Source organism: Gossypium hirsutum, chromosome A06, assembly GCF_007990345.1.
Source record: "Gossypium hirsutum isolate 1008001.06 chromosome A06, Gossypium_hirsutum_v2.1, whole genome shotgun sequence".
NCBI classification, from domain to species: domain Eukaryota; kingdom Viridiplantae; phylum Streptophyta; class Magnoliopsida; order Malvales; family Malvaceae; genus Gossypium; species Gossypium hirsutum.
The window spans coordinates 54,042,042-54,069,644 of NC_053429.1; the positions used below are offsets into that span (position 1 = coordinate 54,042,042).

At 35.4% G+C, this 27,603-nt stretch overlaps 1 protein-coding gene across 11 annotated transcripts in view; it reads left to right on the forward strand.

Moving 5' to 3' along the window:
• The first annotated feature begins 230 nt into the window (after positions 1-230).
• The window catches only part of LOC107962945 (uncharacterized aarF domain-containing protein kinase At1g71810, chloroplastic), a 37,465-nt gene continuing 10,092 nt past the window's right edge, over positions 231-27,603 (forward strand). For 4 of the 11 annotated variants that reach the window (XM_016899515.2, XM_016899520.2, XM_041115560.1 and 1 more), the window contains exons 1-16: positions 231-726; positions 968-1,012; positions 1,881-1,919; positions 3,357-3,527; positions 3,640-3,792; positions 3,940-3,975; positions 5,310-5,353; positions 11,548-11,638; positions 12,277-12,318; positions 12,434-12,542; positions 13,084-13,198; positions 13,331-13,380; positions 13,495-13,573; positions 26,654-26,704; positions 26,829-26,970; positions 27,079-27,123. In XM_016899515.2, the coding sequence (XP_016755004.1) occupies positions 397-726; positions 968-1,012; positions 1,881-1,919; positions 3,357-3,527; positions 3,640-3,792; positions 3,940-3,975; positions 5,310-5,353; positions 11,548-11,638; positions 12,277-12,318; positions 12,434-12,542; positions 13,084-13,198; positions 13,331-13,380; positions 13,495-13,573; positions 26,654-26,704; positions 26,829-26,970; positions 27,079-27,123 (1,542 nt within the window). In that variant the 5' untranslated portion in view covers positions 231-396. The remainder of the gene's footprint in view (positions 727-967; positions 1,013-1,880; positions 1,920-3,356; positions 3,528-3,639; positions 3,793-3,939; positions 3,976-5,309; positions 5,354-11,547; positions 11,639-12,276; positions 12,319-12,433; positions 12,543-13,083; positions 13,199-13,330; positions 13,381-13,494; positions 13,574-26,653; positions 26,705-26,828; positions 26,971-27,078; positions 27,124-27,603) is intronic. The other 7 variants (XM_016899518.2, XM_041115562.1, XM_016899516.2 and 4 more) reach the window with 5 other exon arrangements.

Sequence of the window (27,603 nt, forward strand, 5' to 3'; positions counted from 1 at the left end):
TAATTTATCTTATTATTAATTAGTTTCTAACTCATATATTTTATTATCTATTAGTACTTTCTATTTGTATATCGATGTGATTTACGAATAGAATACACTAACTAGATCCTACCTTATGGTAAGATACGGAAAAAATTAAATTTTTTATTTTCTGGCAGGAGGCAGGTACGCATCACTTGGAAATGGATAAAATATTAAAGGACCAAAAAAAAGGACGGTGCCTGTACGCTTGCTCCTCTTTCCTTTTTCACATAATTTTCTAACTTCAGCATTTATTATTTTGTCACATTTTCTTTTTCCTATTTTGTCCATCGCATACCATTTCTGTTTCCCTAATTCTTTCATATTTTCATGAAAATAGTTTAAACAGAAACAGTTACACCGAAAAAGGAGTAAATGGCTCCACTACTCCTTACTTCCTCTCCAATCCACTCCTTTCCGGCCACTCCTAAACTTAGCTTCCGTTCAAAACCACGCCCCATCATACGCGCCGCTGCGGGACTTGAAGTTGATTCTTTCACGAAGAAGTCAGGTTACCTTTTCCAGCTCAGTGCCTTTGAGGCTGAGTCCTTACTCGATTACAGCCCTTCACGAATCGCCGCTATTTATAGAAGAAAACCTCTGATTTTGTTGCGTCGGCTTATTCAAATCAGTACTACTTTTGGAAAATGGTTCGGAATTCGATATATTGATAATCTCATGGAACGATCCGATCAAATGTTCAAGGTTTAATTTTAATTACTCCTTACGTTTAAAGTAGACTCACTTTCTGAGAAAATTGATGCTGACGTCGAATTTATTTGATTCCGTTTTCTAAATTTTTACGCCGGTAGAATTATGTGTTGTTACTCCCAAAAGTTAAAAATTCAATTTTTTATTATTCCAAAATTTTAATTTCAGCCGAAGGAAGCCTTACATATTTTGAAGTTTTCTTGGAATTTTGATTTTTCCTCTTGCTGATTTGCAGGTTCGAGCTGCCGAGCTTCGAAAAATTCTGGTGGAACTTGGGCCGGTATATTATTTCAGTATTGTGCATAAGATTCAGTTATAAAGCGTTTGTCTTGCATGTTAAGCTCGGGGAGATTTAAATTTCTGTTAGTTCATCTATTAACTGATTCCTTTTATAATCTAACCGGTCATCATTTGGCTGATATCTTTACATTTTCACCTGTCCCCTATTTAAATTTTACTGTTAAATTATGAATTTTTTCTACCGAACATTACGCTTTTTTGTACCTTTGTTTTTCTCAAAATTCCGGTTCATCAGTACTTAAAAAAGTTAAATGGTACAGAAAATTCAGTCAATGTTTAAAATATTTGTGGAAAATAGTGGAAAAAGGTTCACAATGTTTTAGAGAATGCAAAGTGCAGCTGAACAAATGATTCGATCATCATAGAGATAAAGGGAAAAAGGGGGCAGGGGCAGCAGGAAGTAAAAGCTTGTTCACTTTAAATGTCACCTAAAAATTCTAGAAAATCATGATATAGATATTAATGTGATGTTTACTTTATCATTCATGTTTTAGCCACAAGAGCGGTTTATGCTGTCATTTCATTTTTCTGCAGAGCAGCTATACTTCGCATTATTCCATTAAGATACACTGTTACTCAAATTCAAATTCTTTCTGGGTCTGTCTTAAATGTATCTTTGAAAAGTTGTCTGAAAAAAATTGTTAAAGAGAATTTCTTCTATGGAGTTTTCTGCCATATAAACTTTTCTTTTGGCCAGAAGGTATACTGTCTCTTAATGTTTAGCTTCTTTTTACTAACACACAAACAATTATATATTATTGTGCTTGAATTTAGATTGCTAATAACTTGGAATCACCTTTGATTTGATTTCATTTTTAAAGAAATTTAGTTTTCTTTCTTCTTTGTAGGCATACATTAAAATTGCTCAAGCTGTTTCATCACGACCTGTAAGTTCTTGTAGCATCTAGGATAAGTTTCATGTGCTTCACAAATTTACGTGCTTTCTAATTTTCCTTTAAACTTGTGATGCATGTTGGGTCCTTTGTCTGCTTTGGTTTGTTGAACTTGGTTTTTACAATGGGTCTTCTTGTTATATGCATTCAAATTATAGGAAAGGGCTTTTCTACTATAATGAAAAGCTACATTTTTTTATTATTGATAAACTCATCCTTTTGGCTTTTGAAGTTCATATGAATATTACAGGAACTAATCTCTTGTATTGTCCGAGTTCTTTTTCCTTTCTTTTTTATGGGTTGGAGATACACTTTTTTTTAAACAAAGTGGAGACAAAAAATGACAGCTGAAACTAGATTTTTATTTCTATTGAAACTGCCTTGGTTAATGAAATTTCTACATTCCTGTTTGGTTCCTTTAGGAGCAAAGTTGCATGGTCTCAGAATTTAGGAACAGCTAATAGTTCTATTTGGTTAGTTCAGGATCCATGTTTCGAAGGAATCTGTGCACTATGTTAAAGACATAGTTTAATGTGCTAATATAGATTTCGAACAAGAAGTTTCCATGTATGTGTGTGTATATATATATATATATATGAAAGATAGTTGATTGGATCCTAACCACATATCATTGTACTTGAAGGTTGTCTCTGCAATCTTTCAAACTTGATTAATTTCATCCCAGAAGTTATTTGTTGAGAACAAGTCACTGGAAAGCAAATCACAAAAAGAAAATTTTGATGAATGGTTATTTGGAACTGTATTTTCATCTCCTCAATCACTTTAAATATCACTTAGCATGATGATGGATATGTCATTAACTGCACCCTTGGTTCTTCAAATGTAGTTTTACCTATAAAGCTCACATTTACTTTCCTCGAACATCAGTTTAGCTTTAAGTTTGGCCTCCTATAAAACAACTAGCAGTACATGTAATGTAAATTGATGGGTTGGTATTTTAACATGGAGGCTGATTTATTGACTTATTTTCTTGTTGCAATATGTTTTACTGCCATTCTGTACTCTCTAACTCTGGTTTTCCTTGATCTTCTTTTTATTTGTGTCACTATCAATTTAGGTATGTCTAGGATAGGGTAATGGAAGGCATTCCCAAAGTTTGTGGCCTTGGCCATTCCAAACAAAGATCATTCTACAGAAACATCAAGTTTCAGAATCAGTATTGCTGGTATCTGGCTTAGACATTGTGCTTGAAAATTAGATCACACATTCCTGTAGCTCTACGTGTAGGATTTGATGTTGATGGGTCGGTAATCACTTTCGATCTGTTTTAAGCCTTTGCAGCAACATTCTGAAGTCAACTGTGTGCTTCATATAGGGCTTCCTTAATGCTCATACTGCTCTGCATCATATAATACATAATGTGCTGTATTCATTTCCAATATAAGAACCTTTCAAGATGCTTTTATGTAGGATCTGATACAACCATCATATTTAGATGAACTCTCATTGTTGCAAGATCGAATAACTCCATTTTCTACTGAAGTTGCACTTGATACTATAGAAAAAGAACTTGGTTTACAAATAGATGAGCTTTTCTCTGAGATTTCGCCAGAGCCAGTTGCTGCTGCATCCCTTGGACAGGTTGTATCCAGTTATATTCTCAGCTTACCTATCCATGAGTGCTTTCTTTCCTAGTGTTTTTGGAATTTTCGTAGAAAACTAAACCCAACATTCAGTGCTCTCTCTCAAGTAGGTATATCAAGCTAGGCTTCGCCGTAGTGGACAGGTTGTTGCTGTCAAAGTTCAGAGGCCTGGTGTTCAAGCTGCAATTTCCTTGGACATATTAATCCTGCGCTTTCTAGCTGGGGTGGTTAAGAAAGCTGGTAAATTTAATACTGATCTTCAGGTAATTTTGGGTTTGCATTGCTCTTCACTTGAGTAGAGTTTATTTCCCTGCAAATATGTTTCTGGATCTAGCCCATCTAGTTTAACTATATATTTCTGCTTATTATTCATTGACTGGTATTAACCAAGAAATATGCCCCATATTTAGGCAGTCATTGATGAGTGGGCTTCGAGTCTTTTTCGGGTATATACTCATTTCCTTCTCCCTTTACGTGCTTTAACTCTATCTATTAAAATGCGGAAACAGCTTCTAAACTTCTTTTATGTAGTTGCAAACGATGTCTATTGATGTCTTCTAATGCAAGGGCATCTTGCTTTGAATAGGGACCTGTTAAAACGTTATAGACCATTAGATGTTTAAGTTTAGCCTAGGTGTTAATGCTTTAAGGCCTGAGCTTGCTCGAATGATTGAAATCAAAGCTGTTTCAAAGGGTAAGATCAAGTGATTTTCAACTATGCTTTTTGAATTTGCTCTCAATTTATTAATCCATCCGAGAGGAACGCATACAAAGATTTTAGGAAAAATTATCAAGGACTTGATCACTCTAGAATTATTTGAGTTTCTCAGTTTACAAGTAAGTGGATGAATAGATGTTTAATTTGTCTAATTTTCATCTTTGAATATTCCATGTTATAACATGATTTTCCTTCTTGATGAACTTGAATGTTTCCTTTTAACTTATCAAAAAGCTATGATAAATATACTAGAAAAAATTGATTTATCTTACATCAGGTTTTTGGATTCAAAGTAGGTCTTTTCTCCTTTTACACTGTTACCATTTGTTTTAGGTTGGAGGCCCTGACTTGTTATCTTATTGGCGCCAACATTGTTCATCAATCGTTTTTTTTTTTGTGTGTGTGTGTGTCCATTTCTGTTAGTTGTTCATTTGAGGAGGGTTGTTAAGTTGTGTTATCATCCGACAATTTTAATTTGAGGGTATATTTTGGGCTTATGCATATGGTGTGCCTTTCCACCTATTTTGAGTTGGTTTTAACTTGGATGAATTGATAAAGAGAAGCTAAAAGAGTTCTACAGTTCTTTAACCAGTGCATCTTGGATTGTGAAAATATGTCTTACTAATTGTCATTCTTCAGAGACTTAATGATAGTAGAACCTGATATAAAAATATTATGCAAGTGCATGAAATGGAAGTCTTTGGTGAAAACAGTTAATTGTGATGATAAATTCTCATCTTTATAACTGTACAGTGGAATATTTGTATCTCAACCCATGAAATCTTTTCAAAATTGATCTTAAGTAGCTAGCTCAAAATCTTTCTTACGTCTTTTTCTTCGTGAGCATTCTTTTATCTTCCTTTACCATGTTCATTATAATAGATTGCCCTTTTATTTATAAAACGTATAGTAAAATATCTTTTGTGGTAGACAAAAATTTTAAATTGTTATAAAATTTGTCTATCTAAGTCTTTATCCCAAACTATCTGAAATGTTATTTTGCTTCTTCCAGAATATGCTTAGAACTTCATATTGAATACGGGCGAATCACATTGTATGCAGGAGATGGACTATAGGAAAGAGGCTGATAATGGACTCAAGTTTAGGTAAGAGCGTTGTAAAAGGTGTGCCTTATCTCATGACCTGGAAATTTTGACTGGCTAAATGTATGACAATTGAGCTCTCATTATGCTATGTTTTCTGCATTCTTAGTTGAGCGTGTCATATTATATCCATTGAACTTTGTTGGCTGTAATGATCTATATAATTATATATATTATATAATTACATTAGTCACATGGTTATGGTTCATCCGCTTTATTAACCTTTACATCAGTAAATGCAGATCAAAAGTCATTTTTGTTTAGTCAACTGCCCTTTCTTCCCTTTTCCTATATTTATTTGGGGACTAAAACTTAATTGACTAGAAGGACTGCAAGAACTTAACAGGACAGGAAAAATCTTTAGCCCAAAACCTTGCCTATTGATAAAAAATGCGTGTTTTTGCTTATGCCCTCTGTCCTTGTGGTACATAAATCTTTACTTTATTTCAGCTGGATGATCGAAATATGTAAGATGGTGGTTCATATGCATGATCAATGATACAGCATGTACCTTTATTTCTGGAGCTTAATTCCTTGATATGATGCTTTCCAATTTTTTTCTTCTTTGATGCCATCTCTCCCTCCCTCCCTGCCTCCCTCCTCGTGGTACATGATCTACATAAATCATTACTTTATTCCAGCTGGACGATCCAAATATAAAAAAAGGTGGTATGCATGATCAATGATACATCATTTACCTTTATTTCTGGAGCTTAATTCCTTGATCTGATGCTTTTTGTAGAGATAAGAAGAAATCTTATGTAATCTTTGACCTTATGTAATCAATATCCCTTGAGATTAGGATCCCTTTAATTTAGGAGACAAACCCCTTAAGTTTAATATTTAGTTTCTATTCTTTTGTATAATCTTTTCTATAAGTACTATGTGCAACATACTGCTGGATATATAGAAAATAATTTCTTCCACTCAATTCTTCATGGCATTAGAGCTGGAATAAGATTCCCCACTGTTTATGGTTGAATCAGTCATTTTTGGAAGTAGCAGACCAACAGCAACAACAGAGAGCACTGTGAGTCTTGGTGGAGATTTGTTTCATGATTCATTGCAGCTGACCCCTCATAAGCTAAACGGAAAAAAAAAGTACTTGGAGCGGGCGCAATTTGTGAAGTTGGCCATTGATGGAAGGGGTAAGCTTGGGTGTCTGACAGGGGATATGAAGAAACCAGAAGAAGATGACAAACGGCTAGGCATATGGCAGTTCGAGAATTTTATGATCATTGCTGGCTTATTGAACTCTATGGAACCTTCAATTGGTAAACCTTATCTTTTTCTTCCTATTACAAAAGATGTATGGGAAGCTGAGAGAGAAACCTATTCAGATGTTGACAATTTTTCTCAAATATATGAATTAAAAACCAAGTTATGGAGGGCTAGATGAGGAGACAGAGAAGTTACAGAATATTTCAATGAAATGGTGTCACTATGGCAAGAGCTAGACCATTATTATAATGATGAATAACATTGTTCTTCAGATAGTGTAAGATTCATGAAAGAAGAAGAAATGATAGAGTCTATCGTTTTTTAGCTGGGTTAAATCGAGATTTTGATGAAGTGAGAGCTAGAATCCTTGGAAAAAAGCTGTTACCTTCTATTAGAGAAGCCTTGTCTGAAATTAGAAGAGAAGAATTTAGGAGAAAAGTCATGTTAAAACTTGACCCTGATCGCAAATCTGCCATTGAAAATTCTGCACTGGCTACAATGAGAAATGACTTTGAAAATGATAGGAAAAAATGGCCATTGTGTGACCATTGTAAAGAACCATGGCATACATGTGAAACCTGCTGGAACATGCTGAAGACAGATCTGCTCCAGGCATTGACAGCCGAGCCTTCCGAGCAGCAGGTGCAGAACAGGAGCAACAATCTACTCAGGAGGCACCTCCCTTTACGAAGGAGAGTTAGAACACCTGTATAGACTTCTCCTATCTCCGCAATTTCAAGTTGTGAATCTCCAAAACAAACCAACTTTCTCTGGCTCTTTTGCTCAATTAGGTAACGTTGCTTCGGTTTTCCTCAGCGAATATAAGCCTGATTGCTCTTGGATCATCAATTCTGGTGCAACTGATCACATGACAAGTTGCTCCCAATTTTTTTCAACTTACACACCTTGTGCAAGAACCAGAAAGATCCGTATTGCTGATGGTTCATTCTCGACAGTTCCTGGAATAGGAACCATTAAACTCTCCCCTTCCTTCATTTTATGTGATGTTCTTATTGTTCCCAAATGTTCTTGTAATCTTTTTTCTATCAGCAAGATCATAAGCACCTTACATCGTCGTGTTATATTTAACTCGTCTTATTGTAAGTTTCAGGAAATAGTCTCTGGGAAGATGATTCTCATTGCTAGAGAAAGCGAAGGTCTTTATTTCCTAGAAGATGGAACCAAATCTGAACAACTAGTTTCAAGTGTTTGTTTGAACACTAGTTTGATTTTCAATAATGTTATGATATTGCACTATAGGTTAGGACATCTAAGTTTTTATTATTTAAAACAATTGGTTCCAAGTTTATTTTTGAATAAAATTACATCTTCTTTCAAGTGTGAATTTTGTGAATTAGCTAAGCACCATCGCTCTTCTTTTCCATCTAGGCCTTACCAAGCATCAAAACCTTTTTTAATGATTCATAGCGATATTTGGGGACCATATAGCACATCAGCCTTGTTTGGAAATGGTTTGAGAGTTTTATTGATGATTACACACGGGTTAGTTGGGTTTATCTATTAAGGGAAAAATTTGAGGTGGAGGAAGTGTTTAGAACCTTTTATGAAATGGTTGAGACACAATTTTAAGGAAAAAAAATCAGATTTTTCGAAGTGATAATGGTAGAGAGTATTTCGATGAAATACTAGGAGATATTTTCAATGAAAAAGGTATCATCCACCAAAGCACATGTCCCAACACTCCTCAGCAAAATGAGATAGCTGAGAGAAAAAAAGTAAACATATTTTAGAGGTTACTAGGGCATTACTTGTTACTTCTAATGCACCAAAGTACCTCTGGGGAGAGGCTCTTTTGACAGAAACTTACCTTATCATACCCTATGTTTAGGATAAAAAGTGGTTTACCTTTGAGGGTCTTTGGGTGTAGTGCCTTTGTTCATATTCGTGATCAAAACTATGTGAAGCTACACCTTGGGGCTCAAAAATATGTTTTTGTATATGATCCACAAACAAAAAGAATGCTTGTTTAACGGATGTTACCTTCTTTGAATCCCAACTTTTCTTTAGATCTCATCTTCAAGGGGGGACTTATAATGAAGATTCAAAATTCTTGGTGGAAGATTCTAATTCTCTTGAAAAGCTTATTGAGACAAAAATTCAAATAAATATGTGATCAAATGATTTAAATGGTTCAAGCTTAGATAAAGATCTTTTAGATACATCTCATAACATTAATAAGAATGAGAGCAATGTTCAAACAAACACCAAGGAATTACTTGTTTATTCATGGAGGAATCGAAGTCAAAGAAATGAGACTGACCTTACTCAACACTGCCAAGACTCTACATCCCAGATTATTCATAATCAAGTGTCAGATAATTCTTATAATGATCCACTAGTTACTGTGTCAAATATTCCTGAATCTAATTTTGAATCTGATCTTGATTTCCTTATTTCCAAAAGGAAAGGAGTGAGGAGTTGTGTTAAATATCCTTCGTCTAATTTTGTTTCTTACATAAATTTGTCACCTGTTTTTCTGCTTTTATCTCACAATTAACTATTGTTGAGATCTTGATTTCCTTATTTCCGAAAGGAAAGGAGTGAGGAGTTGTGTTAAATATCCTTCGTCTAATTTTGTTTCTTACAAAAATTTGTCACCTGTTTTTTTGCTTTTATCTCACAATTAACTATTGTTGAGATCTCTAAGGATATACAAGATGCTCCAAAGGTTCTGGAATGGAGAGAGGCTATTCGAGAAGAGATTAAAGCTCGTGTAAATTATAACACATGGAAAATTGTAGAGTTATCAAAGGGGAAGAAGATGGTTGGATGCAAATGGGTATTTACAATCAAGTTCAAATCAGATGGGTCGATTGAAAGATACAAAGTGAGGTTGGTCACTAAAGGTTTGACACAAACCTTTGGGATTGACTACCAAGAGGCTTTTGCACCAGTAGCCAAGTTGAATACTGTCAGAGTTCTTTCAATTGCAGTGAATCTTAACTGGCCTCTTCAGCAGCTAGACTTGAAAAATGCATTCCTTAATGGGGTTCTAAATGAGGAAGTTTATATGGATTCATCGTCAGGGTTTGAAAAAGAATTCTGAGCAAAGGTGTGCAAATTAAAGGGGTCTTTGTATGGTTTAAATAAGTCACCTAGAGCATGGTTCAAGAGATTTACCCTGCTCATTAGAAAACAGGGGTATTCTCAAGGGCAAGCTGATCATACTATGTTTATAAAGCACTCGAGTGAGGGGAAGATTGCTATTCTGATTGTATATGTTGATGATATCATCCTCACACGAGATGACGAAGCATAATTGAAACTGTTGAAGCAAAAAATTGGCATCTGAATTTGAGATTAAGGACTTAGGAAACTTGAGATATTTTTTTGGGCATGAAGATAGCTCGTTCAAAAAGAGGTTTGATGGTTTCATAGAAAAAATATGTGGATGACATGCTTAAAGAAACTGGAATGATGCAATGCAAACCAGCATAACACCAATCAATGGTAATCTAAAGTTTGGAATATCAATTATTAGTAGGAAAACTCATTTACTTATCTCATACTTGGCCAGACATTGCATTCACTGTAAGTTTAGTGAGTCAATTAATGCACTCACCACACAAAGAGCCCCTTGAGGCAGTTTATCGTATATTGAGATATCTAAAAAGTTCTCTTGGAAAAGGGTTATTTTTTTGGGAAAAATGAGTAGCGAGGCATTGAATTTTACACAGACGCAGACTGGTTAGGTTCAATTTCAGATAGAAGGTCCACCTCAGGCTACTGTACATTTTGTTTGGGGAATTTTAGTGACTTGTAGAAGCAAAAAACAAAATTTTGTAGCTCGTAGTAGTGTTGAAGCAGAATATTGATCTATGGCTCATGGTATTTGTGAAATAATGTGGCTAAAGAAGATATTGGAAGAATTGAAGAAATATACAGCCATGCCTATAAAGCTCTATTGTGATAACAAGGCTGCGATTAGTATTGCCCATAATCTAGTTCAACATGACAGAACAAAGCATGTTGAGATTGACTAACACTTTATCCAAGAAAAGATTGAAGCTGGGATGATTTGCTTACCTTTTTATTCCAACTTCACAAGAAGTTGTGGATATCCTTACCAAAGGATTATTGAAGCCTTCTTTTGAGTCTTTAATTAGCAAGTTAAGCATGATAGATATCTATGCTCCAACTTGAGGGGAAGGGTAGAGATTAGAAGAGATCTTTTATAATCTATAATCGTAGGTAATTAATATCACTTGAGATTAGGATCCCTTTAATTTAGGAGATAAACCCCTTAAGTTTAGGTTTTAGTTTCTAGTCTTTTGTATAATCTTTTCTTACAAGTATTATGGTGTAACACACTGCTGGATATATAGAAAATAGAAAGAAAAAAGAGAAGAAAAAATTTCTTCCACTCAATTCTTCACTTTCCATTTTTTTTCTTCTTTGATGTCATCTCTCTCTCCCTTCCCCCCTTTCTCTCAGCAATCTGCAACCTTTGTTCATGTTTGCTGGTTCAACAATGTCTTCAATACTTAAGCATGCAATCTAGTGGCTTCTTACTGCTCTCACCTTGGTAAACTTTTATTGGAAAACTATCATTTTGGTCAACTCAGGTGTTTCTTTTACATATGGGTTTGCTTCATTATGTTAGTACTTTCTTTCCACTAGGCACACCTGTCATCTACTGTAGTGAGCTTCATGTACTTGTGGTTCTCTTGAAGCTGATAGGCAGTGGGTGAGTTCATAATGTCCTTAAACAAACAATACCGATACGTTAGAGTTTTAAAAGACTCATTATTATATATTTTTCATGACTTGTCATTTGGTTTCACTGTATCTTTCAATTGGGAGTTCTTACTGTATGTCTTTTATCTTGTTAAGAATGTTAATCTTCAATCTATTTCTTCGTCATTACTTTATTTAACTAATTTTTCCTTTTTTATTTTTTTAAAGGTTACTTAATGCTCTAAGCTGCTAACCACTATTGTGTTTTTCTTAAGCAGACGTCTATATGGTGGTATAAAAGATGTTTTTGTTCCAAACATAAACATGGAGCACACAACTCGCAGAGTCCTTGTTATGGAATGGGTGGAGGTATTGTCTGTATAGTCTGTTTTTGAACTAAAGAAGTGAGAATCACAAATTTATTACTGAAAAATGAAAAGAATGCTTTGAATTATTCTTTTGCTGCATGAATAGTAGTATCTTATGTTTTGTATATTATAAACAAAAGTTATTTGCAATGTTAGTAAACAACTTTTTCGCCTATTTCTTCCTCCTCAACATGAAAAAGGACATGGACATGCCACCCATTTTAAGTGTTCTATATTGTTTTTGGTCACCTTTTATGGAGAATCTAGAGCAGGATTCTATTAAGCCTTGCATCTTGTTTGAGATATTTCTTCCACATCAATCAATTAATAAATGCATATTCATTCTGCTTATACTTTATTGAAATGAGCCTAAATCTCCCTCCCTGTCTCTTATTCTTTCTATTTGGATTGGCAAAATTAGTGTTCCTTGAATAAGAAAAGTTTCATTGTGCATGACTCCCATTCTTTTCTTTGTCCAACTATGAGTAACTACATCATATTTCAGGCATACTTTTTTCTGGATTCATAGAATAACATGCTCTACCTCATTAAAGTGACCATTATATCTCTTAGAAGTGCGATAACACTTCTTGTGTATTTACTTGATGTTGTGCTGATTGTCTTTTATTTTAATTTTAGGGGCAAAAGTTGTCTGAAGTAAAGGATCTATACCTAGTTGAGGTCATTTTTAAAGCTATTTGCTATTGTTTTATTATTTAGCAATTAATGTCAATAATTCTGTTGTTTGTGTTGTGGCTTAATGACTTTTGAATATCTTTTCCGTGATGCTGCTTAGGTAGGAGTTTACTGCTCATTCAATCAACTTTTAGAGAATGGGTTCTATCATGCTGATCCTCACCCAGGAAACCTTTTTCGTACATATGATGGGAAATTGGCATATATTGGTATTCCTCTTGAATATGGATAAATTTTTGGTTAATTATAGTCAGTTTAAGGATTCTGTTTTTAGTTTTAATTACTTTTGCTTCACATTTAGATTAACATTTTTTTTGTTATCTTTTAAAATTTTCCTAATTTTAAAGTTAGGATGATTTCATTATATATTGATCATGTTGTCGTTTTATAAATGCTTTTCACTCTCTATGTAGAAATAGAGATGGGTAACTTTTGAAGGTTGATAGTTTGTTGGGATGGCTGTCCATTAAATTAGTTATTTAAAATTTGTTTATTCCATATATTCTAAACAAATTTTCTAATAATATGGGAATGATTTTTTAATTGATGTTAGCAATCACCTTGCTACATTTAAATATCCAATATATTAGTTTTCTTTTTTCTACTTCTCTCTCTCTCTTTGGGTGTGGGGATGGGGGATTTGCCTATTAGCTATACTCTTTTACCCCATATAAATAACATCTGAACCATTATCATCTATCAATAATTGCTAAAGGTCCAGAATTAACCTTTAATATCTTTAATGACCAGATTTTGGTATGATGGGTGAATTTAAACAAGAGTTCAGAGAAGGATTTATTGAAGCTTGTCTCCATCTTGTAAACCGTGATTTTGATGCACTGTCTAAGGACTTTGTCACTCTCGGGTACTGCAATTTTCACGTTTTCCAATTATATCTGAAAAAATATTATTATATTGATTCAACATGTCGATGCCTGGATTAATTATTAACTAACAGTACGTACTGGGAATCTTATTTGTTTTGGTTAAATTACAGGCTTCTTCCACCAACTGCGGAAAAGGAGGCTGTTACAAAAGCTTTAACAGGTTTCCTTTCTATTTCTAGATGAGACTGAGCTCCAAAGATCTGTATTTTTAGAAATTGATTGCCTCTCTGAACTAATTAGTAATAATCGCCTCTCCTTGATCATCTGTCTTTAGGTGTCTTCCAAGATGCAGTAGCCAAAGGAGTCCAAAATATAAGCTTCGGAGACCTTTTAGGAAATTTGGGAACTACCATGTAAGGAGTTCTGTTTTATTTTTATCATATGCATTGAAATTATGTTCATGTGCTATTCTCCAATGTTTGTCCTTGTTATGTAGGTAATTTGTATGTCTATAAGTGTGTAGATCTTCTCTCTAGCATGTGCAAGTCACGTATGAACAAAGATTGATTACTTGAAGCAAATAATAATATATTGAAAGCACTGAAAATAGAAACCAGGGACATTTCTTGAAATACGGAAAATTAAATAGACAGGAAAGTGAGGGAACCCACAAAAGAGATGCTCCAATGGTGAAGAGAGCTAACTTGTGAACAATGCCATGCTACCTGGAAAATTTAAGATGGTTAGTTCTGAGTTAAAACTGATGTACAGTTAAGATGAAATTTTTATTCATTAATTCAGGAAGCATTTACTTTTGCCAGTATAAGAATTGAAAGCACATCTGTAGGTATAATACAGCTTGTTAAGTGATAGGAGCTGCAGAAAAAGAATAAAAGGAAAAGTATTTATTTGCAAACATGAGTGCAAGAATCTTAAACGCCCAAACACTGTTTGTGTGGAGTGGACAAATCTCCAATACAATGAACAAAATGACTTGTGCTGAAATTGAACCGGTTAAACAGCTTATTTATTCTAGTAAAGCCTTAAGACATTTCCTCAAACTCAACAGAATAACTGTAGAAATCAGAGTATTTTATACTAAATAGAACATAAATCAGAGTTTTTATATACAACCTATGACACTACTTTAGGAAACTCTAAGTTAGGAAAGATACTAAATAGGAGATATGATCCCTTAAAATAAGGGATTTTAATAAAAAAAATATCTACAAAATATTCCTAAAATATTTACAGAATATTCCTACACTCCCCCTCAAGCTGGAGAATATACATTGTATAATCCCAGCTTGAATAGGAATTTATTGAACACAGGTTTTGGCAAAGCCTTGGTAAGAATGTCTGCAATCTGTCCTTCTGAAGGAATGTAAGAAAGAGTGGCTGTCTTTTTGTTGACTTGATCAGCAATAAAATGCCTATCAATTTCAACATGCTTTGTTCGGTCATGTTGAACTGGGTTCTTGGCAATCTGAATGGCAGATTGATTATCACACAAAACTTCAAAGTGATCCTCCTGATTTGTGCCAAGTTCTTTTAGTAATTTAAGTAGCCAAATTCCTTCGCATATCCCCAAAGCTAGTGCTCTAAATTCAGCTTCAGCACTACTTCTTGAAACAACAGATTGTTTCTTACTTCTCCAAGTTGTAAGGTTACCCCAAACAAAAGTGCAGTACCCACCAGTGGATCTTCTTTCAGTGAGATCTCCAGCCCAACTAGAGTCTGTAAAAATCTTAACAGTTCTGTCTTGTGTCTTCTTAAACATTAAGCCGTGTCCTAGAGCTTTCTTCAAGTACTTGAGAATTCTATTTGCTGCTGCCATATGCTCTTCAGTAGGATTAGTCGTGTTGACTTATCACATTTACGGGAAAAGCTATATCTGGCCTTGTCAAGGATAAGTAGACTAGTTTCCCAACTAACCTTTGAAATTTCTCTCTGTCTACTAAGGACTCATCTTCTTTATTGAATCTCAAGTTTGCCTCCATTGGTGTATCAGCCGGCTTACAGCCAAGAAAACCAGTTTCTTTGAGTAAATCAAGTACATACTTTCTCTGGTTGATCACAAGTCCTTCTTTTGATCTTGCCACCTCCATTCCTAGGAAATGCCTTAGCTTTCCCAAGTCCTTGGTTTCGAATTCCCTGTTTAACAACTTCTTCAAATTGCTAATCTCTTCCTCATCATCACCAGTAAGAATGATGTCATCCACATACACAATTAGGATAGCTTTCTTATTTGTAGAAGTTACCTTGATGAAAAGCGTATGATCGGCAAGGGACTGCTTGTAGCCATTTTGAAGAATGACTTTAGTGAACCTCTCGAACCAAGCTCTGGGTGATTGTTTTAACCCGTATAGAGACTTGTTGAGCTTGCAAACCTTGTTGCTACCTTCAATAGACTTTGAGCCAGGTGGCAATTGCATATAGACTTCTTCCTCAAGCTTGCCATTAAGAAATGCGTTTTTTACATCAAGTTGGTGTAATTTCCAATCGCAATTTACAGCCAAACTTAGGAGTACTCGAATAGTGTTAAGCTTTGCCACAGGTGCAAAAGTTTCTGTGAAGTCTATCCCATATGTTTGCGTGAAACCTCTGGCCACTAGTCTAGCTTTGTATCGTTGGATACTGCCATTGGAGTTATACTTTACAGCAAAGATCCATTTACAGCCGACAGCCTTTTTTCCTTGAGGAAGGTCTGTAATGGTCCAAGTAGCATTTTTCTCTAGTGCACAAATTTCCTCTTCAACAGCCCTTCTCCATTTTAGATCCTTTAGAGCTTCAGCTATGCTTGTGGGAACCTGTTCTTTATCCAAAGTTGCTGTAAATGCTTGAAAAGACGGCATCAATGAATTATAACCAGTAAATTTTCAATAGGATGCTTGGTGCACTGTCTAACCCCTTTTCTAATAGCAATAGGAAAGTCATCTAGAGTAGTGGACTTACTGATTTCTTCTTCCATTTCGGCAGCTGGACCCAAATCCAATTCTCGGCAAGAATCAGATTGCAAAACAGTCTCAGGGATATGTCTTCTTTTTCTTGTGTAGACACGAAGCTGTTTGGGTGATGGTGTTTTTTGAAGACTGTCAATTGGAGTAGGTGTATTTTCAGGAAGAGTGTTTAAAGTGGGTGTAGGTGAATTAGTCATAGGTACTACAGGAGAATCAATGGGAGCATTCACAGGTGACAGATCTGCAGGTAATGGCGAACAAGATGGCAATTCTGAAGGTTGAGAATGAAGATTAGAAGGAGATACCTGTTGTGGCTGAAAATCACTCCATGTTTCCCCCTGAATTTTAGCCTGAGTGAAATAGGAATCCTGCTCATAAAATGTTATATCCATAGTGGTGAAAAATCGTTTAGAAGGAGGATGATAGCATTTATAACCCTTCTTAAGTGAAGAATACCCAACCAATACACATTTTAAAGACTTAGGATCTAACTTGGACTTATTAGGAGCAATATTTTGGATAAAAACAGTGCAGCCAAAAATTTTAAGTGGCAGAATGGAGGAGATAGGCTTAAAATGAGGAAAGTGCTGCAAAAATATAGATTGAGGCGTTTGAAATTTGAAAACCTTACTAGGCATCCGGTTGATTAAATATGTGGCAGTTAATAAGGCTTCCCCCCACAAATATTTAGGAACATTAGTGGTAAATAGAAGAGAACGAGTAACTTCAAGAAGGTGCCTATTTTTCCTTTCGGCAACGCCGTTTTGCTGTGGGGTTCCAACACAAGAACTAATCTGAACTATGCCCTTTTCCTTAAAAAAATCACCTAAAGACCTAGCAAAAAATTCACTGCCATTATCAGATTTAAAGAGCTGGATTTTAGACCCAAATTGAGTGAGAACCATGTTATAAAATTGCACAAAAACACTAGCAGTTTCAGATTTATCTTTCAGCAAATAAGTCCAAGTTATCCTACTGTGATCATCAACAAAAGTGATAAACCACTTACAATTATCAGCATTCTTCACCCGAGAAGGGCCCCAAATATCACTATGGATCAAAGAAAAAGGGTAAGAAGGCTTGTATGTAGAAGGAAAATAAGATGATTTAGTATGTTTGGCAAGAGAGCAAACTTTGCAAGAAAAAGAATTAGGCCTTTTATTAATGAATAGAGCAGGAAACAATTTTGCAAGGTATTGGAAACTAGGATGGCCTAAACGAAAGTGCCGTAACATAACAGTATCAACTTTTCCTAAAGCGGTAAATGACTCGGAGATCTCGATTTTAGGAGAGGTAGGGAGGATGTAGAGACCATTATGCAAGCTGGCCTTACCAATCATCTTCTTCGAGTTCAGTGCCTGCAAAGTACAATCACGATCATTAAAAATTACAGAGCAGTGCAAGTCTGTGGACAATTTACTAACAGAGATGAGATTGCACGCCAGATTTGGTACAAAGAGAACATTTTTAAGTGCAATCTGTTCATTGAGAATAACAGTGCCATGTCCCTCTATTTTGCACAAGGTACCATCAGCCGTTTTGACAGCTTTACCAAAGGTATGGAAAAAATTGTGAAACAATGCCTTGTTACCAGTCATATGATCCGTAGCACCAGAATCGAGGATCCAATTAGGAGTCAACTGGGAGGAGAAAAATGCAGTAGAAGAAAGGTTACCTTCTGGATCTTTTATGACCAGATTACCTTCACAAGACCCTTGAAACTTTCCAAATAGTTTTTGAAGTTCAGCAATCTGTTCTTTAGTGAAACTAGTGACAGAGGTGGCAACGACAAGGCTTGATTTATTATCTCGAGAGTGCTTGGACTTCCAGTCCTGAGGCTTACCATGAAGCTTCCAACACTTCTCCTTAGAGTGGCCGGGCTTTTTGCAATGATCACACCAAGGTCTCCCCCGTTTGGAAGAGGGAGATGATTGATGGGTCAGTAAGGCAGATCTTTCAGAAGTGGAATATGGTTCATCAGACAGCATCACACACCTTCGGCTTTCTTCCTTCTTGACCACAGAGAAAGCCTCTCGAAGGGAGGGAAGAGGAGAAATAGCCAGGACCCTGCCGCGAACCTCGTCCAGGTCCTTATTTAAGCCTTGGAGAAATTGAAAAAGTCTTCGTTGAGTAACAATTTGCTGATAAAGAGCAGCATCTCTTGGATCTACCCAATCATAATGTGCATACAAATCTAATTGTTGCCAAAGAGCAGTAAGGGTATTGTAGTAGAGAGTAACAGGCATGGTTCCTTGTTTAAGGGTGGCTGCTTGATCTTCAACATGATATAATTCAGCAATGTTATCCGTGCTAGAGTAGGTTTCGCGGACTGCACTCCAAATTTCAGCGGCTGTGGTGTAAAGAAGAAAGTTTTTGCTTATACTCGGGGTCATGGAATTAAGGAGCCAAGTCATAACCTGACCATTGTCACGCATCCACTTAGCAAAACCAGCATCAGTCACAGCAGGCTTCTTGATTTCACCAGTAACGTAGTCCAATCTTTCTCTACCCAAGAGAAAAATCTTAACTGATTGGGACCATTCAAGAAAATTGTTGCCATTCAATCGATGGCAGGTGATAGTCAGACCAGACGAATCTGATGGAGCATCAGAACCAGAAAAATTTTCTGGATTTGAAGTAATCTCCGAAGTAGGAGGAGTTTCGGACATGGTCTAGGTTGAAAAAGAAATCGTAACCTAAGCTGATACCATGTAGAAATCAGAGTATTTTATAATAAATAGAACATAAATCAGAGTTTTTATATACAACCTATGACACTACTTTAGGAAACTCTAAGTTAGGAAAGATACTAAATAGGAGATATGATCCCTTAAAATAAGGGATTTTAATAAAAAAAATATCTACAAAATATTCCTAAAATATTTACAGAATATTCCTACAATAACATAACAAAAGAAAGTGGCTGTGCAGAATTTGCAAGTAGTTGCAGATTCTCCTTGATATTAGGAAGTTTGAATCTGCAAGTAGTTGCAGATTTCCCTTGATATGAGGAAGTCATGTAGACTTTGCAAGTTGTTGAAGATTCCCCTTGATTTTTGTGAGACCCTATAATAGCTAACTTCTTCCATATTCATGTGATGCTCATGTGGTAATTTATATTTTTCCTCCTAGGGTAAGTTTTTAAGGGAGATGTCGTATCATTAAACTTTCTTAAAGAATTCTAGCCACTAAAAATTGTGCTGGTATTTGTTGTGTAATAAAGATTTGAAGGCTCAAGGAAAGTTCCACTTATCCATCTGGCACGTGCCCTGTCTTTTGGAAAGCATAGACTTGCATGAAAAAAACAAAACATTGAACGAATTATCTCTCTAATAGATTTTCCTTATTACTACCTGCATCAGCAGATAATTATTTGTTGAAAATCAAAAATGAAATTAGAAGAAAGAAATGAAGAATTTGTGTTTATTGAGAATGAGAATACATGGGTATTTATACAACATATGTAGGCCTATCTAAGGAAATATTATAGCTATAAATCAGTAATCAATCCCTAAATATCAGTAATCTAACTTAATCTTGATTTGGTTAGCTTGATTTGATCACCTGTCGACACTCCCTTCAAGTTGGTGCATAGACATCACACATGCCCAACTCACTAACTAAATTGTGATAGGTCTTGTTGCTCAATCCTTCTTTAAACACATTAGCTAACTTCTTGTCAGATGTCACATGAATTAAGTTTAAGACATGCACTTGTAGTCAATTTTTCTTTGATAACGTGATGGTCGATCTCTAAGTGTTTTGTTCGATAATGTTAAACTGGATTTTGAGCTATGCTTACAGCAACTTTGTTGTCTCTGTATAAGGATAATTTTTCTTCTCGTGGAAAGTTCAAATCCTCCAACACTTTCCTAACTACAAGAGCTCACAAACTCCTTGAACTGTAGCTTTGTATTCTGCCTTAGCACTTGGTTGAGCATCTACAGTTTGCTTCTTGCTTCTCCGAGTGACTAGGTTGCCTCCCTCAAATGTGCAATACCCAGATGTAGACCTCCTATCATTTAGAGTTCCAACCCAATCTGTAACTGTGTATGCTTCTATTTGGAGATGACCATGTTTAGAGAAAAGAAGACCTTTTGCTGGAACATGAATCATGTACTTTCTGTCTGAATATGAATCATGCATGAACTAGCTTATTATATTGATTCCATGTACTTTGTCTGTAAGAGATAAATCAGTCTTCCAACCAATCTTTGATATATCTTCTTCTCCATTGACTCTCCAATCCTTGGTTGCAACTTATGATTACTCTTCATAGGTCATTCAGCGGGCTTGCAACCCATCATACCAGTTTTTTTTCAAGAAATCTAGGATATGTTTTCTCTGTGAGATGAAGATTTTTTTTTATTTGGCAATGTCAGATTTCAGAATATTTGAGTATATCAAATATGATTCTAAAAATATTCTATCCCTAACTTTAAGGCTGTACGGTATCCCTGCAATTATTCTGTTTTCCTAACATAAAGTTACCTTAGTTAGGCTAACTATGTGTATAAATATGTATGTAATCTCTTGTGGAAAATATAATAGAAAATATCCTGTTTTTCACATGGTATCAGAGCTTGTTATTTAGCCCGATTTCTGGGATTTTTTTAGCCGGTTTCTTTAGCCTGATTTTTTTTTCTGACTGCCAACCAGTCCTCAAGTCTATAGAACTTGTTCAGACACAACATGACTGAAACTGTCAAGACCAGTACAGTTAGACAGCTAGATGAAAAAAACAATTCTCAGGAATTACCTATTGAATTCAATAAAGAAGAAATTGAGAAGTTAAAAAATTTGCTGGGATCATTGGAAAAAACTTCAACAGGTACTTGTAGTTTGGCCTTTTTAGGTATATCCTCTCCTCAAAGTTCTAAAGTCTCAAATACAGATACTAAAAGTTCCTGGGTCATTGACTCAGGAGCTAAAGATCACATGACCCACTCCTCACAAAAATTTGTTTCATATACACCTTGTTCTAGTAGTAGAAAAATAACAGTAGCTGATGGTTCTGTGATCACAGTGGCCGGTCAAGGTGATATTGTTATAAACAAAAACCTTACACTTAAAAATGTCCTTCATGTTCTAAAATTATTTACCAATCTTTTATCCATTAAAAAAAATTACCAAAGACTCTAAATGTAAAGTAGTTTCTATCACAATCGGTGTCTTTTTCAGGAACAGAATACGAGGAGGATGATTGGACATGCTAAGGAAATAAATGGCCTATACTATCTTGAAGAATCCAGTGAAGAAGTTAGTGTTCTGAATTCCTCACCTTTATCTCTCATATCCGAGTCTATTAAAACCAATAAAGACTAAATTTGGCTCTATCACCTTCGCCTTGGTCACCCATCGTTTAGAGCCCTTAAAATTATGTTTCCTTCACTATTCAAAGGATTAACTGTTGAAAAATTTCATTGTGATATCTGTGAACTTGCAAAACATAAACGTACCTCTTTTCCAGTAAGCAATAAAAGAACATCCACTCCTTTTACTCTTGTTCATAGTGATGTTTGGGGCCATCCAATATTTCAAATATTTCTGGAGCTCGGTGGTTTGTATCCTTTATTGATGATTGTACTCGTGTGTCTTGGATTTTCTTTTAGAACAAAAATCTGATGTTAGGTCTGTCTTTCCAATTTTTACAACATGATCAAAACACAATTTGGGGTCGAAATAAAAAGGTTTAGGTCAGACAATGCCAAGGATTATTTCAATCAATTCCTCTCAACATATTTTCAAGAAAAAGGCATTATACATGAGTCATCTTGTGTTAGTACACCCGAACAAAATGGTGTAGCCGAAAGAAAGATTGGTCACATTTTAGCCATTACAAGAGCCCTATTGTTCCAAAAAAACGTCCCTAAACAATACTGGGGGGAGGCTGTTCTAACTGCTACTCATTTGTTAAATAGATTGCCTACAAAGGTCCTTGAATCTCAAAGTCCTATGCAAGTTTTAGCCAAATTTTTTTCCTGATTTCAATACCTCCAGTAATCTTACTCCCAAAGTATTTGGCTGTGTCGCCTTTGTCCATGTTCATTCTCAAAATAGAGGGAAATTTGATCCACGGGCTGTCAAGTGTGTCTTTCTTGGATATTCTTCCACTCAAAAGGGGTACAAGTGCTATCATCCAGCCATAAAAATTTTTTTTGTAACAGCTGATGCTACTTTTGCTGAACAAGAAAATTTCTTCACTCGTCTTTATCTTCAGGGGGAGATCTTATTCACAGAAGATAAGGACAAAGAATTCTTTCTTCTTGACATTCCAGCTCCTGTCCAGCAACCACACACTTCAATTCCAGCTCCTGTCCAGCAACCAAACACTCCCATTCTAGCTCCTGTCCAGCAATCAAACACTCTCACTCAGACCTTGCCTGCTACCCAACCTGCCCAACTTGAAACAATGACCCCTATACAACCTGAAACTGAGCCTAGTACACCCAAATCACCAAGAGGAATTCAGGACACTACTCGTCTGTTACTGGTTTACTCAAGGAAGAAGCCACCAGTGCAAGTTCAATCATCTCCTTCTCCTATACGACCTGAGGTAACTGCTGAACCTACTTTGAATTCTAATACTATAGATTTAGATGATTTTCCCATTGCTATTAGAAAGGGGACTAGAGCTTGTACAAAACATCCCTTGCACCTATTCATGTCTTACAAAAACTTGTCCCATAACCACAAAGCCTTTCTTACTAGCCTAAATTTCATTTTCATTCCTAAAACCGTATTTGAGGCATTAGAAGATGAGAATTGGAGAAATGCCATGAAGGTTGAAATGGAAGCTCTTGAAAAAAATAAGACATGGGACTTAGTGAAATTACCGGAAGGAAAGAAACCGGTGGGATGTCGCTGGGTGTACACAGTGAAATATAAGTCAGATGGTTCTTTGGAGAGGTACAAAGCAAGGTTGGTTGCTAAAGGGTACACTCAAATGTATGGGATAGACTATCTTGAGACATTTGCCCCTGTTGCAAAAATGAACACTGTAAGAGTGTTGCTGTCACTAGCTGCTAACCGAGGCTGGAAATTACAGCAATTTGACATCAAAAATGCCTTTTTACACGGTGACCTTGAGGAGGAAGTCTATATGGATGTTCCTCCAGGATTCGGTCCAAATACAGGACAGGCAGTTTGCAGACTAAAAAAGGCTTTATATGGACTAAAACAGTCCCCGAGGGCTTGGTTTGGAAGATTTACCAAAGTGATGCTCAAGTTGGGGTATAAACAGAGTCAAGGAGATCATACTTTGTTCGTAAAACATTCATCTTCAGGGGGAGTGACTGCTTTAATAGTCTATGTTGATGATATTATTGTGACTGGTGATGATCTAGAAGGAATGGAGAAGTTAAAAAAATGCCTAGTAAAAGAATTCGAAGTCGAAGAGCTAGGTAAGTTAAAATATTTCCTTGGTATTGAAGTGGCACACTCTCGGGAAGGAATATTCATATCTCAGCAAAAATACATAGTTGATTTGTTGACAGAAACAGGCAAGTTGGGCTGTAAACCAGCAGAGACACCCATAGAGGTGAACCACAGACTCGGAGATGTATAAGAAGATACAGCAGTTGATAGAAGGTCATATCAAAAACTTGTGGGGAAGCTTATTTACTTGTCCCATACCAGACCAGATATTGCCTATGCAGTAGGTGTTGTAAGTCAGTTTATGCACAATCCTAAGGAATCACATCTTAGTGCTGTATATCAGATTCTACAGTACTTAAAAGGTACGCCAGGCAAAGGAATCTTATTTAAAAAAGGAGAATTTAACCCTTGAAGCCTATACCGATGCAGATTATGCAGGATCTATGGTTGATAGAAGATCAACCTCTGGTTACTGCACTTTCCTAGGAGGCAACCTTGTGACTTGGAGGAGTAAAAAACAAAACGTTGTGGCTAGATCTAGTGCAGAAGCTGAATTTAGGGCAATGGCTCTTGGAGTTTGTGAGTTGTTATGGCTAAAGATTATATTGGAAGACTTGAAGATCAAGTGGGAAGGTCCAATGAAGTTGTATTGCGATAATAAGTCTGCTATCAATATCGCACATAATCCAGTTCAACATGATCGAACGAAGCACGTTGAGGTGGACAGACATTTCATAAAGGAAAAACTGGACAGTGGCTTAATTTGCACTACATTTGTGTCCACCGATGAACAACTAGCAGATATACTTACCAAAGGATTGTCTGGGAAGCTGTTTCAGAAATTAGTAAGCAAGCTGAGAATGGATGATATCCACTTCCCAGCTTGAGGGGGAGTGTCAGATTTCAGAATATTTGAGTATATCAAATATGATTCTAAAAATATTCTATCCCTAACTTTAAGGCTGTACAGTATCCCTGCAATTATTCTGTTTTCCTAACATAAAGTTACCTTAATTAGGCTAACTATGTGTATAAATATGTGTGTAATCTCTTGTGGAAAATATAATAGAAAATATCCTGTTTTTTCACAGGCAACTTCAGTCCCTAGGAAATATTCTAGCCTCCCTCGCTCTTTTATTTCAAATTCCTGAGCCAACCACCCTGTTAGCTTAGTCATCTCTTCTTTTTCATTTACTGTCATTACTATGTTATCAATATATATTATAAGAAGAGTGATCTTACCCTTGTAATGTCTTATGGAGAGAGTATGATTATCATTGCTTTGCTGATAACCAAACGAGATCATGATTTTGTTGAACCTGTTAAACCATGCTTTTGGAGATGTTAAATCAGTTTGGTTAAATTGGTTAAGACTGTGAAGGTTGGTCAGTTTGATTATAGTAGGAGGGTCTTTGGTTAATTCGGTTATGTTTAAAAAATGATCAAATCAATTGATTTAATCGCTTGCTTGCCCTTATTGATACCTAAACTTTGCCACTTGGTCTAGGTTGGTACATAAAAGTTTTTTGGACTAATTTGGTAGTTCTACCATTACACGCTTTGCCCCTAAAAGTTAGCACTACTAATTGTTTGCCAATTTAGCATCTTCAACCACTTAGGAAACATGTTGATTAAAAAAATTTAAACAATGTTAGCTTTTTGTTATATATCTCTTTGCAGACGTGTAATATACATATGAATAATTTTTAATTTCTTTCAGTTTTCAGTAAATTAAATACATTTAATAAATAAAACACTTTAATTTTTTTACTTTCTCTTCCTTTAAAACCCTCCCAAAAAGACGTAATCTCCTTTCATCTCTATCTCAATTTTTGATGCAAGCTTCTTTTCGTTCCCTTTGATCCATTCCAACCCTCTTAATCCTTGCCCAAACAAAAGCTGTGCCCTAGACCCCACAATTTAAGCTTTCCTTGCCTTATTCAGCACCATTAAAAATGACTTGGATCTGTATGGCTGGTGAGTCAAATTCGTGGGTTTTAGCTTTGTTCCGGAGTTGTGAGCATAATATAAGAAGATTCCTTACAAGAATTGGTGGTGGGGGATGAAACTTCGACAACGTCAGTTTGAGACAACAAGAAGTTCAAAGGGAAAAAAAGGAGTGAAAGTTTGAAGACGCAGTGCAAATTGTATTTCATCTTCAAATCCATTAATTTGTATTTGCCAAGTTTTTGGTTTATAAAAGAAAGTGAGAATTTGCAGCTGAAAGAAACTTATATAATTTTTTTATATGATCTATATTAATTTATAATTTATCTATAATTTCTTTAATTTCATTACTTTTTTCATAATCTATATATTTGAGGTTTTTTAAATAATTTATTTATATTTTTTTAGATTTGCAAAAATTATATTTTCTTTTTTGAATTTTTATTGTATTTATATGCTTTTGAAAAAATTGATTTTTTTAATATTTATAGTTTTTTTATTTTTTATTTTTGAAACTTTTAAACTAAAGTTGGCAATGTTTTGACATTATTAATAAGACAATGAGAAGGGATTGTATGAACCTGTGATTCTACGTCATGTATATCTCTTTACAATATGAGAATGACAAATCAGATTTTTCCTCCTGATTTTTAGCATTTTCAGTTGGATTTGAATTTTTTCAGGAGAAAAAAAAGCTGAAAATCAGAAGGAAAAATTTAATTTGTCATTCCCTAATTGGAAAGGGATATAGATGATGTGGAATCACAATTTTATACAATCCTTTCTCATAAGACAATAGGATGATGTGGATTAATTTAGGGTGATGTGAATTCAACATGACACGCTTTGATTAGGTAATGGTTGCTAAATAAAAGTCTTCGTCAAGCAAAACTTTATCAACCTAGACCAATGGTCCATTTCAGGTGCAAAACATGCATTAACCCAATTATTTACATTGACAAACTGCTTTTTGGTGGAGATGGAATCTTTGGATGATCGAGCGGAAAGAATGGCTTTTTTCTATTGGGCAAAGAAAAATAGCTTTCTTTGGTAGGGGAGTAAGAAGGAACTATTGTTGTGGGTGAGCAGATTAGTCATCTCAATAAGTTTATTGACTAGTATTGTGTTATATGATCTTCAAGAGGTGGCACTTAAATTGTTCTCAAAGATGTTCCCAATATTCATGATTTCATTTTCAATTTTTGGCAGGTACAAGTTCAAATTTCAAATACCTTCATATTTTTCTCTGGTTATTCGTAGGTAATGGTTTTCCTCAGAGATTTGATGCGTCTTCCATACAACTTCATGCTGTTTGTTCAGAACTTTAGAATCTTATATGTAGCCATGTTTATGCCTATTAATTGATTTACTTATCCTTCTCTAGTCTAGCTGTATTGGAGGGAATTGCAATAAGTTCTGACCCAAATTACAAAGTTTTGGGTAGTACATATCCATGGATTGCAAAAAAAGTATTGACTGACAGTTCACCTCAACTGAAGTCTTCTTTGCAGGCTCTTCTTTATAAGGTACATGTATACTGGTTCTTCTTTATTGAAATGTTATTGTTTACTATTTTGTACTTTACACCATGGACATAGCTTACCAACATTCTAATTAGGTTTGTAATCTGTTAGGATGGTGCTTTCAGAATTGATCGTCTTGAATCCCTATTGACAGAGGTGAGATTTTCCAATCTTTTTGCTTACTCACCATACTCCCCCTTTGTTTCTTCTCTCTCCTTTTACCACACAGATTACAACATATGGCATCCTGTTGTATATGTGAGAAGCAAAACTCTTGATAAATTTCCTATTTATCTTTGGTCCAGTTTTGCCTTTTTGTCTTATTCCTGCAAAACAACCGCCACTGGAGTTCTGAGTTTTAAACAGTCCCAAGTATTGAAGGAACTATTTCTGCTCATCAGTCAAAAAGTTAGTAGTATATTTGTCGTATCTGCATTCTTCAAACAATTAGGTCATCTTCAAACTATTTCTTCTCACCAGTCTAAAAACTTAGATCAGATGTGTATTGATTAGGAGCTTCTTTCAAATAATTAGGTCATTTTGTGCAGCTTATACTCATGGACATTTTCTTCTATAATAATTTCTAATCTTTCCCATTCCTATTTCTTTACCTTCGATGAATATTCCCACACCTTC